Here is a 13,119-nt window from a genome sequence, read left to right on the forward strand (position 1 = left end):
AGAGTATTGAGTGACCTCAGGTTTATGGAGAGTAGAATGTGAGAAGCCAACGCGGATTGCTCCAGTCCAGAGGTAACATAAGCATGAACAAAGGTTTCTGCAGCAGGTTAGATGAAATATCAGGTGATGTTTCAGGTAGAAATAGCAGTCTTAGTAATGGCATGACTATGAGGTAAGATGCTCATCTCGGGGTTAAATGTGACACCAAACTACCAACAGACTGGTTTATCTCAGACTGTTGCCATGGAGAGGGATGGTGTCAGAAGCTGGGGAACAGATACTGAGAAGAGTCTGAAATAGATGGCTTTTGAGTTCCCAAGATGCTTCTTAAAGCATATCCCTTTGACAAAACTTTTCATCATCTGTCTTAATATCTCCTCTGTGGTTCAATGTCAATTTATGCTTTGAATTATGCTCTTCTCCAAAATAATGCCACCTGAGAGGGCAGATGGGGGTCTCGATTTAACAACTCATCCGAAAGATTTTATCTGTGATGGTGCAGCAACCCTTCAGTGTTGCACTGGAGCATCAGCTTTCATCTTTGTGCTCAATTCTTAAAGTGGAAGGCGATGGCCTAGTGGGATTATCACCAGACAATTAAATCAGAAGCTCAGCTAATATTTTGGGAAACCCGGGTTCGAATCCCACCATGGCAGATGGTAAAAAACACTTGGATTTAAGAATCTACTGATGGCCATGAAACCATTGTCAACTGTTGAAAAAACCCATCTACTTCTTTTGATATCCTTCACAGACATCTTGAGAGAAGGAAATCTGTCGTCCTGCTCTGGCCCACATGTGAGTCCAGAGCCACAGCAATGTGGTTGACTCTCAACTGCACTCAAGTTTAAAGGGCATCTAGGGGTGGGCAATGAATGCTGGCCAGCAGCGACGCCCATGTCCCATGAATTAATTTTTAAAAAATCCGCTACCTTTCTGACAGGTGTGAAAGTGCCGCCAAATGAGCCACATCTGAAGAAGAACAGGGGAGTTCTTTATGGTATCCTGGCCAATATTTCTCCCTCAAACAATGTGACCAAAATGGATTATCTGGTTATCACGCTGTTATGTCAGATCTTGCTGAGCACAAAATGGCTGCCACAAAATGGCTGACGACCCTTGAGGTTACTGGTTACAAATCGCTGTGGCATGTCCTGAGGCTGCGAATGGAGGTACATAAATGCAAGCCCTCTTTTTTTTCTGTATCAATCAGGTATACAGTCCCTTTACCAACCGGGGGCACCAGGGAAGCTGCAGGAACAGTTTTTAATCTATTGGGCTGCAGAGTTTTGCAGCAGTTTGTCAACTACTGCTGTGAGGCTGCGGATGAGATAATTCCCTGGCCTGGTTACTGCCTTCATTCAAAAAGAGGGAAGAAATCACTACAGCTCTGTCTCAAACAGGCTTTTGGAGAAACCAGTGGCACGCCTGCCACCTAGAGGCATGAGCAGAATTGAGGCCACGGCAGTGAGGACGACGCCATTTCATGTATTTGAAAAAGAATACAGACGGTAGAAATTCCTAGCGATCAATTGAAAACAAGCTGGTATTTTTAATCCGACAGGTGAAACAGAACGGGACAGAATAAAAAGTGCAGAGTTTCACAGCAAAATGAGAGTACACTTGCTGTATTCAACATCATCATCGTCTTACCTTTTCTTTTGGAACAGCTCCAAGCCAATCATAACGCAAGCAGTCATTTCTCGAAACATTCGGTATTCACGGTGCCACTTCTGTAACAAATGCAAATCACAGCAGGGGGAAAGCGGTTACTTTATGGGCGAATCATAGGATCCCTACAGTGCAGAAGGAGGTCATTCGGCCCATCGAGTCTGCACCGACCACAATCCCACCCAGGCCCTATCCCGCTAATCCCTCTAACATGTGCATCTCCGTACACTATGGGTCAATTTAGCATGGCCAATCAACCTAACCTGCACATCTTTGGACTGTGGGAGGAAACCAGAGCACCCAGAGAAAACCCACGCAGACACGGGGAGAATGTGCAACTCCACACAGACGGTGACCCAAGCCGGGAATCAAATCCAGATCCCTGGAACTGTGAGGCAGCAATGGTAACCGCTGTGCTGCCGCGCCGCCCGTATCATATTTCCGAGTATCATATTTCCCTATAGCTTCCTTCTCCCACACGATATCGAGCCTGCGCCTACATCTCCCCCACCCCTCCCCCCGAGGAAACCATGTCCTGGTTGAGATAGGGCACTGTGTTGCCATCTGGTGCCTTTTCCGAATGATCATGTGTCTGGAGCCCGGGCACTGAGTGATGTCTGACTATGAGTTGGATGCCGTCCTCATCCAACACTCTCATACTCCCACTTTCCAGCAGAAATCCTCTTGTGCATCCTCCATCTCCTTTGTCCCACCATCGGCAGCAGTGCCCTCAGTGGTCTAACCCCCATACTCTTTAATTCCTTTTCTGAGCCTTTCTGACTTTCCAGTTCTCTCTGTTTCTTTAAGCTGCTGCTTAAAACTTATCTCGTTGACCAAGTGTTTAGTCACTTGTCCTACTAACTCCTCCCTCAGTCTGTGTCAGATTTTTATTGGTTACATTCGCCAAGGTGTCTTGAGATGTTTTACTTTATTAAATAAGAGCAAGTTGTTGTGGAGTCAGGGGGAAGTGTTCAGGGCCCTCCGCAGAGAGCGGCTGGCACACCGGGGATATTTCTAACCTCTGTGCCTCGTTACTTCAAGCTGACCTGCACAGTTCAGGAACCAGAGAGGCACAGAGGTAAAGTCAATCATATTTTTGTTTTGCTGGACTATCAGAGGGACAATTCACCGACTAACCATTTTTCAGACAGAATTGCAGCTGGCCATTCAATAAATGGGAGCATTGCACCTGAGGCCTATCAGCAATTGTCAAAATATAGCAATCAGAGAATCCCTACATTACAGGAGGAGGCCATTCAGCCCATCGAGTCTGCACCGACAACAATCCCACCCAGGCCCTATCCCCGTAACCCCACATATTTACCCCGCTAATCCCTCTAACCTACGCATGTTGGGACACGCTAAGGGGCAATTTAGCATGGCCAATCCACCTAACCCGCACATCTTTGGACTGTGGGAGGAAACTGGAGCACCCGGAGGAAAGCCACGCAGACACGGGGAGAATGTGCAAATTCCACACAGACAGTGACCCAAGTCAGGAATCAAACCCGGGTTCCTGGAGTTGTGAGGCAACACTGCTAATCACTGTGGCACCATGCCGCCCATGTTCACTTCTCTGCATGGACACTGGTTTGTTCCCTAAGGCAGGAATGCAGGAAGATCTTTCACTCTGTAACGCTGGGGCCAATGAGAGCATCCACGCAGCAGCCCTGGCTATGATCAGCTAACTTGGCACTGACTGGGCACAGACAGCCTGCATCTTAATAGTCTCCGTGGCATTGCTATACACACTGAAACATCTTTCTGCTCGGTACAAAATGAGATTGCACACATTTGGAGATAGCCTTAGTTTTGTCATGCAGAATGAATCAAATCGTCAGGCATTTGGTCCTTGAGCAAATGCAGAAACTTCCCAGCCTAGTCCCGCAGAATTACCAGTTTGTAGATTCAACATGAACAGGACAAACCACCTGAATCGAAATGGCTTCCTGAAACCATAGCTAACAAAACAAAAATCACTTCCATTTATAAATTCTCAGCTCATCCAAGTGACAGATGATCGTGCGGAGAAGTCGAGCAGCAGCTACCGGCAAATACATGAACAAAATGGATCAACTAGTGAGCTGCTTTTTGTGGAATCTTGCTGAGCAGTAACTGGCTGCTACATTTCCCTACAATTAAAAGAGTGCCAATGGTCCAGATGTATATCATTGGCTCTGAAGTGCTTTGGGACAATGTGAAGTAACTTTCCAAATATAAATTCTCTCTGTTTTTTAAAAAGTAGTACCAACCACTTCTGATTCAGTCAGACAGTGGTTAGCACTGCTGCCTCACAGCACCAGGGACCTGGGTTCGATTCCCGGCTTGGGTCACTGTCTGTGTGGAGTTTGCACATTCTCCCTGTGTCTGCGTGGGTTTCCTCCGGGTGCTCCGGTTTCCTCCCACAGTCCAATGATGTGCAGGTTAGGTGGATTGGTCATGCTAAATTGCCCCTTAGTGTCAGGGGGACTAGCTAGGGTAAATACATGGGGTTGTGGGGATAGGGCCTGGGTGGGATTGTGGTCGGTGCAGACTTGATGGGCCGAATGTCCTGCTTCTGCACTGTAGGGTTCTATGATTCTGATGGGTGTAGATTACAGCTCCTACTGCATTGCAACTTCTGAGGAAGACTCTGACTATAGAGGTGGGTTTTATGTTGCAGACTGAGACTGTCCCAAATTCCAGATTGTATCGCAACAAGTAGATAAAACACCAGCTCACCCTGATAACTGTACACATTCAGAAGCACCTGAAGGATTTGGAGAGGTTACAGAATAGATTCCAGGGATGTGGGGTTTTGTGGAATAATTGGAGAATCTGGGGCGGTTAACCTTAGCAGTGGTTAGCACTGCTGCCTCACAGCACCAGGGATCCGAGTTCAACTCTGGTCACTGTCTGTGTGCACTTTGCACGTTCTCCCCATGTCTGTGTGGGCTTTCTCCGGGTATTCCGATTTCCTCCCACAGTCCAAAGATATGCAGGTTAGGTGGACTGGCCATGCTAAATTGACCCTTAAGTATCCAAAGGTGTATAGGTTAGGGGGATTAGCTGGGTAAATGTGTGGGATTATGGGGGATAGGGCCTGGGTAAAGATGCTCTGTCGGAGAGTCGGTGCAGACTCGATGGACCTCCTTCTGCACTGTAGGGATTCAATGATTCTAGAGTATGGAAGGATAAGAGGAGAGCTGAAAGAGGCACTTAAAATCATGAAGGGTTTAGATAAACAAATTGTTTTGAATGGCTGAAGGCTCAGTAACCAGAGGACACAGTAGTTTACAGTAATTGGCAATAGTACCTGAGGTGATAACAAGAAAAACTTTCACACAATTACTAGATTCAAAAGAGAATTGAATGAATATCTGAAGAAAAAAATTGCAGTGATGGGGTAAGAGTCAGGGACCGGAATCACTGGATTGCTCATTGGAAGAGCCGAACCAGAATGGATGGACTGAATGGCATCTTTCTATGCTATGCCATTTTATGATTCGTGAAGAAGTTTTTCACACCATCACTCCGGGCTGGATTCAAACCTCGGTCTCAGGGTGAGGAGGCTGCTGACTGAAATATTGATAAATATTCAGATGCTAGCTCGAATTACAAACTTTTCTGTAAAGGCGGATGGTATGTTTTGCCTGGTTGTTTAACTCAGCAGTGTTAGTGTAGCGAATTGGCAGCATGGAGACTAAACCTAAACAAGTAATCCAGATGTGGTCTAACCACGGCCAGATGCAACTTCAAAATCACCTACTTTGGCTTATAAATCACAAAGCCTGGCCATATGCTGCAACGTTTTGTTTTATTGACCATCTGTGGTAAGTGAAGCAATGTCCTCCACCCTGTGCATTCCCTCAAGCATTTCACCATTTAGTATGTGCTGAGTATTTTTTTGATTCTTCTAATCTCCTGTCTTTACACTTCCCTGCGTTAAACTCTGTCAGATATCTCTCCCCCGCCCCCAGTGACCCAGACTGTCTGGATTCCACTGGATTATCGCACACGGGTCAGCATCGTTCACTCTCGCACCAAGTTCGGAGTCATCTATAAACTTATCAATTAGCTGTGGAATGCTGTGGAGCTTCCCGAAGGGGTGGAACACTACAAATGCAAGTTCCTTCTGAATACCATTAAATAAAATTTGAAAGAGCAGTCCCAAACTCAATCCCGGTGGGACTGCATTTTCAAGTCGTTTCCACCAATATCTCTGCACTTTTCTGTCCACTATCTTCACTGACAGTTCTCCAACTGCCTTTGCATTTCAAAACATCCCCCGCCTAATAAGAACATAAAAACTAGGAGCAGGAGGAGACCATCAAGGCCCACCGAGCCCACCCTGCCACTCAACGACATCATGGCTCAGTGGCACGGTGGCACAGTGGTTAGCACTGCTGCCTCACAGCGGTTAGCACTGCTGCCTCACAGCGGCTAGCACTGCTGCCTCACAGTGGCTAGCACTGCTGCCTCACAGCGCCAGGGACCTGGGTTCAAATCCCAGCTTGGGTCACTGTCTGTGGAGTCTGCACATTCTCCCCGTGTCTGCGTAGGTTTCCTCCAGGTGCTCCGGTTTCCTCCCACAGTCTAAAAGACGTGCTGGTTAGGTGGATTGGTCATGGTAAATTGCCCCTTAGTGTCGGGGGAACTAGCTAGGGAAATTGCATGTGGTTATGAGGATAGGGCATGGGTGGGATTGTGGTCGGTGCAGACTCGATGAGTCGAATGGCCTCCTTCTGCACTGTAGGATTCTGTAGGATTATATGGCTGATCTTCTATATAAGCACCATTTTCCTGCATTACCGCTGCATCCCTTGATCTTTCTAATATACAGAAATCTATCGATCTCAGTTTGAACGTACTGAATGATGGGAGTCTCCACAGCCCTCTGGGACAGAAAAGTTCCAAAAGTTCACCACATTCTGAAATTTCTCCTCATCTCAGTCCCCAAATGGACTGTGTCCCCTGGTTCTTGTCACCACCCAGCCTGGGGAAATGTGCTTCCTGCATCTACTCTGCTGATAACTTAAGAAAGAGGAGCAAGATTCTCATTGTCAGGCCGAAATGGGACCTAGAATCTATAGAATCCCTACAGTGCAGAAGGAGACCATTCAGCCCATCGAGTCTGCACTGACCACAATCCCACCCAGGCCCTATTCCCATAACCCCACATATTTACTGTGAATCCCCTGACACTAGAGTCAACATAACCCACACATCCTTGGAGTGTGGGAGGAAACCGGAGCACCCAGGGGAAACCCATGCAGACACGGGGAGAATGAGCAGACTTGACACAGGGAGTGACCCGAAGCCGGAATCGAACCCGGGCCTCTGGTGCTGTGAGGCAGCAGTGCTAACCACTGTGCTGCCGTGCCGACCTGCTCTTGTTCTTCTAGCACCTTTTTCCCCTGATTAACACTTTATTTTTAAATTGCTTATGATCCACCCTAGTCCCATGACAATATGACCACCAAATCAATGGGATAGAGTAGGGCAGTGGGATTGTTTGTACAAGCTGAATGGCCACTCCCTGTGTTATATGGTTCTGAGCAAACCTAAACAAACCTTCTTGGTGGTATAATCACTCACTACATATAATATAGCAGCCAATTTGCACACAGCAAGGCCCAATGAATAACAATGAGAGAAATGATTAGTAAAACTGTTTTAGTGATTTTGATTAAGGGATAAATATTGGCCAAGATGCCAGGGTGAACTGCCCTTTTCTTCTAGTGAATAGTTTTATGAAATCTTGGTTTTTACATCCACCTAAGAAAGTCTCATCAGAACAACGGCACCTTTGAATGCTGTTCATAGTGTACATTAATGATTGAGACGTGAATGTGGGAAGTACGATCATCAAGTTCACAGATCACACGAAAATTGGTGACGTGGTAAAAAGCAAGGAGGTAACCTGAGATTACAGAATAATATAGGCTGGCTGGTCAGATGGGTAGAACAGTGGCAAATGGAATCTAACCCTGAAAAGTGTGAGGTGATGCATTTTGGGAGGACTAACAGGGTATGGAAGTACACAATGATGCTTGAAAGTACAGATGACCAGAGGGACCTTGGGGTGCATGTTCAAAGATCCCCAAAAGCAGCAGGACAAATAGATAAGGTGGTTAAGAAGACATATGATATACTTGCTTTTTATTAGTCGAGGCATAGTACATAAGAACAGAGGCTCTGATGGAGCTGTACAAAACACTCGTTAGGCCACAACTAGAGTACTGTGTGCAGTTCTGATCGCCACACTATACGTGCAGAGGAGATTCACCAGGATGTTGCCTGGGCTGGAGTGTTTCAGCTATGAAGAGAGCTATGAAGGCTGGGGTTGTTTTCCTTAGAGCAGAGAAGGCTGAGAGGGCACCTGATTGAAGTGCATAAAACTAAGAGGACATAGATAGGGTAGATAGGAAGGAACTTTTCCCCTTAGCAGAGGGGTCAATAACCGGGGGCGTAAATTTATAGCAATGGATTTAGAGGGGATTTGAGGAAAAGCTTTATCACCAAAGGGTGATGGGAATCTGGAACTCACTGCCTGGTCATAGAGTCACACGGTGCACACTGCCCTTCGGCCCATCCAGTCTACACCAACAATAACTATCACTAAAGTTGCGCTAATCCCATTTTCCAACACTTGTCCCATATCCTTGAATGTTATGGTGCTTCAAGTACTCATTCAAATACTTTTTAAAGGTCGTAAGGTTTCTGGCTCCGCTACCTTCCCAGGTAGTGCATTCCAGATTCCCACCACCCTCTGAGTGAGTGTTTTTTTCTCAAATTCCCTCTGAATCTCCTGCCCCTCACCCTAAAACTCTGCCCCCTCGTGACTGACCCTCAACCAAGGGGAACAGCTGCTCCCTACTCACTCTGTCAATGCCCCTCAATCGTATACACCTTATCATGTCCTCCCTGGTAGGAGAGGCAGGAACCTTCACAACATTTAAGAAGCATTTAGGTGAGCATTTGAAATGCCATAGCATACAGACCAAGTGCTGGAAAATGGCATTAGCATTTATTGATTCATTTATTAATTCATTTATTATTGTCACAAGGAGGCTCATATTAACACTGCAATGAAGTTACTGTGAAAATCCCCCAGTTGCCACACTCCAGTGCCTGAGCAGCACAGTGGCGCACTGTTGCCTCACAGCACCAGGGACCCGGGTTCAATTCCTGGCTTGGATCAGCAGTGTCTGCACGTCCTCCCCGTGTCTGCGTGGATTTCCTCCGGGTGCTCCGGTTTTCTCCCACATTCCGAAAGATGCACCCGAACAGGCGCTGGTGTGGCGCGACAAGGGGATTTTCATAATAACTTCATTGCGGTGTTAATGTAAGTCTACTTGTGACACTAATAAATAAACTTAAATTTAAAACTGTTCGGAATAGATAGGTGCGTGGTGGCCAGCATTGACACAATGGGCTGAAAGTCCTCTTTCTGTGCTGCAAAACTCTATGACTGTTCTGGGAGTGTGGGCCTAGGTTATATGCTTGAGGCACCGGATGCAGGGACTCGGGTTCATAGCAAAATGCAATTGACTGAGCTAAGGCTGACACACACAATGCCATCTGGTTTATTAAAGCCTTAAGCAACAGGTGGGAAACACGACAAATAAATCTGCTGGGAAAGATTTACTGAAATGTCGCACCTTCCTCTAATACACATTCAACTTTCTCGCTACAGCAAAATACTTAGTGAATCTGGTCATGCTGATCGGATTTGTCCAGCATGGCTGCTGTAACCGACCATGCTCCACTGAAAACGCTGCTTACAATCTACTTACATGATGAATCAAACAGAAAGTAGCATTGGGATCATTATTTCCCCAAGGACCCAACTTTGATGGAAGATGATAGGTGATATTGGGTACTGAAATAAAACCAAATGCTTCCTGCAGGTGTAACAAACTATACATGTGAAAATTTACAAGCACGGAAATGGTGGTGATTGGGGGGGTGGGGGGTAGAAAGCATTTCACTCTCCAAAACGTTCTCTCTATTTTTCTTTCTGAAACGCGTGGGTGTTTTAAGTGCATGGCCCCTAGAACTTTTTCAGCCTGAACACGCACTCACAATAATTTAGAAACACAGAAACGTAGAAGATAGGAGCAGGAGGAGGCCATTCGGCCCTTCGAGCCTGCTCCGCCATTCATCACGATCATGGCTGATCGTCCAACTCAATAGCCTAATCCTGCTTTCTCCCCATAACCTTTGATCCCATTCGCCCCAAGTGCTATATCCAGCCGCCTCATGAATACATTCAATGTTTTGGCATCAACTACATCCTGTGGTAGTGAATTCCACAGGCTCACCACTCTTTGGGTGAAGAAATATCTCCTCACCTCCGTCCTAAATGGTCTACCCCGAATCCTCAGACTGTGACCCCTGGTTCAGGACACACAGAAAGGTCAAGCTTATGCTCAGCTAGTAAGTGAACATTTGCCTTGCTGTGCAACCATGGAGTTTGAAGGGAACACAGGTCTCCAGTGACTGTACCATCAGTGGCTATCAATCACGAGGACTGTCCCTAGATATAAACCAAGGGCAGTGACTTCCATCTTACCTGTTGCAGAAAAGGCATCGCAATTATGCAAAACACGCTAAGTAAACATTACCACTGAATCATACACAAACAGGAGGCCATTCGACCCATTAGTTCTGTGTTGGCCCTTCTAAACAGCTATCCAATCACTTGCTCTCCCTTTCCCCATAGCCCTGCAAACATTCCATTTTCAAGAGTATTCATTCAATTCTCTTTTGGAAGTTATTATTGAATGCGTTTCCATCGCCCTTTCTTTCAGACAGAGCATTCCAGATCATCATAACTCTCTGTGTTAAAAAACATCTCATCTCCCCTCTGCTTCTTAGTGAATTTTTGAACTCTGTGTCCACCCTTTATTAAACCTCCCCTGAATCTTTCACTCTCCAAACAGAGCAATCCCAGCTTTCTCCATAGCACTGAACTTCCATGCCTGCTATTATTCTGCACTGCTCCAAGATGGGGAGAAGGTGGCATAGGAGTAAAGTCACTGGACTAGCAATCCAGAGGCCCAGGCTAATACCCTGGAGACACGGGTTCAAATCCCACCATGGAATTTAAATTCAATTAATAAAATCTGGAATATAAATTTAGTCTCAGTAATGGTGACCATGACAACTATCAGCATTGTTGTAAAAAGCCATCTGGTTCACTAATGCTCCTTAGGGGAGGAGATTTATTGTCCTCACCTCGTCTGACCTACATGAGACTCCAGGCCCATGGCAGTTAACTAGTAACTGTCCCCTGAAATGGCCGAGGAAGCCAATCCATTCAAGGGCAATTAGGGATGGCCAACAAAGTCCTTGCCAGTGATGCCCACAGCCCATGAAAGAATAAACAGAAAAAACAGTTTGAAGTCTATTTATTAGTGTCACAAGTAGGCTTACATTATCACTGCAATGAATGAAGTTACTGTGAAAATCTCCTAGTTGTCACACTCCGGCATCTGTTTGGGTACATCAAGGGAGAATTTAGCATGGCCAATGCACCAAATTTGCATGTTTTTCAGATTGTGGGAGGAAACTGGAACACCCGGAGGAAACCCACATGGATACGGGGAAAATGTGCAGACTCCACACAGACAGTGACCCGAGCCGGGAATTGAACCCGGGTCCCCGGCGCTGTGAGGCAGCAGTGTTAACTACTGTGCCACCGTCCTTTAAAAGGAAAGTAGACAAATACATGAGGGTAAGGAGAATAGAATGATACACAGTACATAGAACATAGAACATTACAGCGCAGAACAGGCCCTTCGGCCCACGATGTTGCACCGACCAGTTAAAAAAAAACAAAAAAACTGTGACCCTCCAACCTAAACCAATTTCTTTTCGTCCATGAACCTATCTACGGATCTCTTAAACGCCCCCAAACTAGGCGCATTTACTACTGATGCTGGCAGGGCATTCCAATCCCTCACCACCCTCTGGGTAAAGAACCTACCCCTGACATCGGTTCTATAACTACCCCCCCTCAATTTAAAGCCATGCCCCCTCGTGCTGGATTTCTCCATCAGAGGAAAAAGGCTATCACTATCCACCCTATCTAAACCTCTAATCATCTTATATGTTTCAATAAGATCCCCTCTTAGCCGCCGCCTTTCCAGCGAAAACAATCCCAAATCCCTCAGCCTCTCCTCATAGGATCTCCCCTCCATACCAGGCAACATCCTGGTAAACCTCCTCTGCACCCTCTCCAAAGCCTCCACATCCTTCCTGTAATGTGGGGACCAGAACTGCACACAGTACTCCAAGTGCGGCCGCACCAGAGTTGTGTACAGTTGCAACATAACGCTACGACTCCTAAATTCAATCCCCCTACCAATAAACGCCAAGACACCATATGCCTTCTTAACAACCTTATCTACTTGATTCCCAACTTTCAGGGATCTATGCACACATACACCTAGATCCCTCTGCTCCTCCACACTATTCAAAGTCCTCCCGTTAGCCCTATACTCAACACATCTGTTATTCCTACCAAAGTGAATTACCTCACACTTCTCCGCATTAAACTCCATCCGCCACCTCTCGGCCCAACTTTGCAACCTGTCTAAGTCTTCCTGCAAACTACGACACCCTTCCTCACTGTCTACCACACCACCGACTTTGGTGTCATCAGCAAATTTGCTAATCCACCCAACTATACCCTCATCCAGATCATTAATAAATATTACAAACAGCAGTGGCCCCAAAACAGATCCCTGAGGTACACCACTTGTAACCGCACTCCATGATGAATATTTACTATCAACCACCACCCTCTGTTTCCTATCCGCTAGCCAATTCCTGATCCAATTTCCTAGATCACCCCCAATCCCATACATCTGCATTTTCTGCAGAAGCCTACCATGGTGAACCTTATCAAACGCCTTACTAAAATCCATATATACCACGTCCACTGCCTTGCCCCCATCCACCTCCTTGGTCACTTTCTCAAAAAACTCAATAAGGTTAGTAAGGCACGACCTACCTGCCACAAAACCATGCTGACTATCACCTATCAATTCATTACTCTCCAAATAACTATAAATCCTATCCCTTATAATTTTTTCCAACATCTTGCCGACAACAGAAGTGAGACTCACCGGTCTATAATTCCCGGGGAAGTCTCTGTTCCCCTTCTTAAACAATGGGACAACATTCGCTAACCTCCAATCTTCTGGTACTATACCAGAGGCCAACGACGACCTGAAGATCAGAGCCAGAGGCTCTGCAATCACTTCTCTTGCCTCCCAGAGAATCCTTGGATAAATCCCATCCGGACCAGGGGATTTATCTATTTTCAGACCCTCCAGAATATCCTGCACATCCTCCTTATCAACTGTAATACTGTCTATTCTACTCCCTTGCAACCCAGTGTCCTCCTCAGCTATATTCATGTCCCCTTGCGTGAACACCGAAGAGAAATATTGGTTC

The 13,119-nt window shown here is 46.2% G+C and overlaps 1 protein-coding gene across 3 annotated transcripts in view; it reads right to left on the reverse strand.

Moving 5' to 3' along the window:
* usp25 (ubiquitin specific peptidase 25) overlaps positions 1 to 13,119 on the reverse strand; it is a 166,544-nt gene that overhangs the window by 18,476 nt on the left and 134,949 nt on the right. For all 3 annotated transcript variants that reach the window (XM_078233049.1, XM_078233048.1, XM_078233047.1), the window contains one exon: positions 1,654 to 1,733. In XM_078233049.1, coding sequence (XP_078089175.1) covers positions 1,654 to 1,733 — 80 coding nt within the window. The remainder of the gene's footprint in view (positions 1 to 1,653; positions 1,734 to 13,119) is intronic.

Source organism: Mustelus asterias, chromosome 17 (assembly GCF_964213995.1).
Source record: "Mustelus asterias chromosome 17, sMusAst1.hap1.1, whole genome shotgun sequence".
In the NCBI taxonomy this organism is placed as follows: domain Eukaryota; kingdom Metazoa; phylum Chordata; class Chondrichthyes; order Carcharhiniformes; family Triakidae; genus Mustelus; species Mustelus asterias.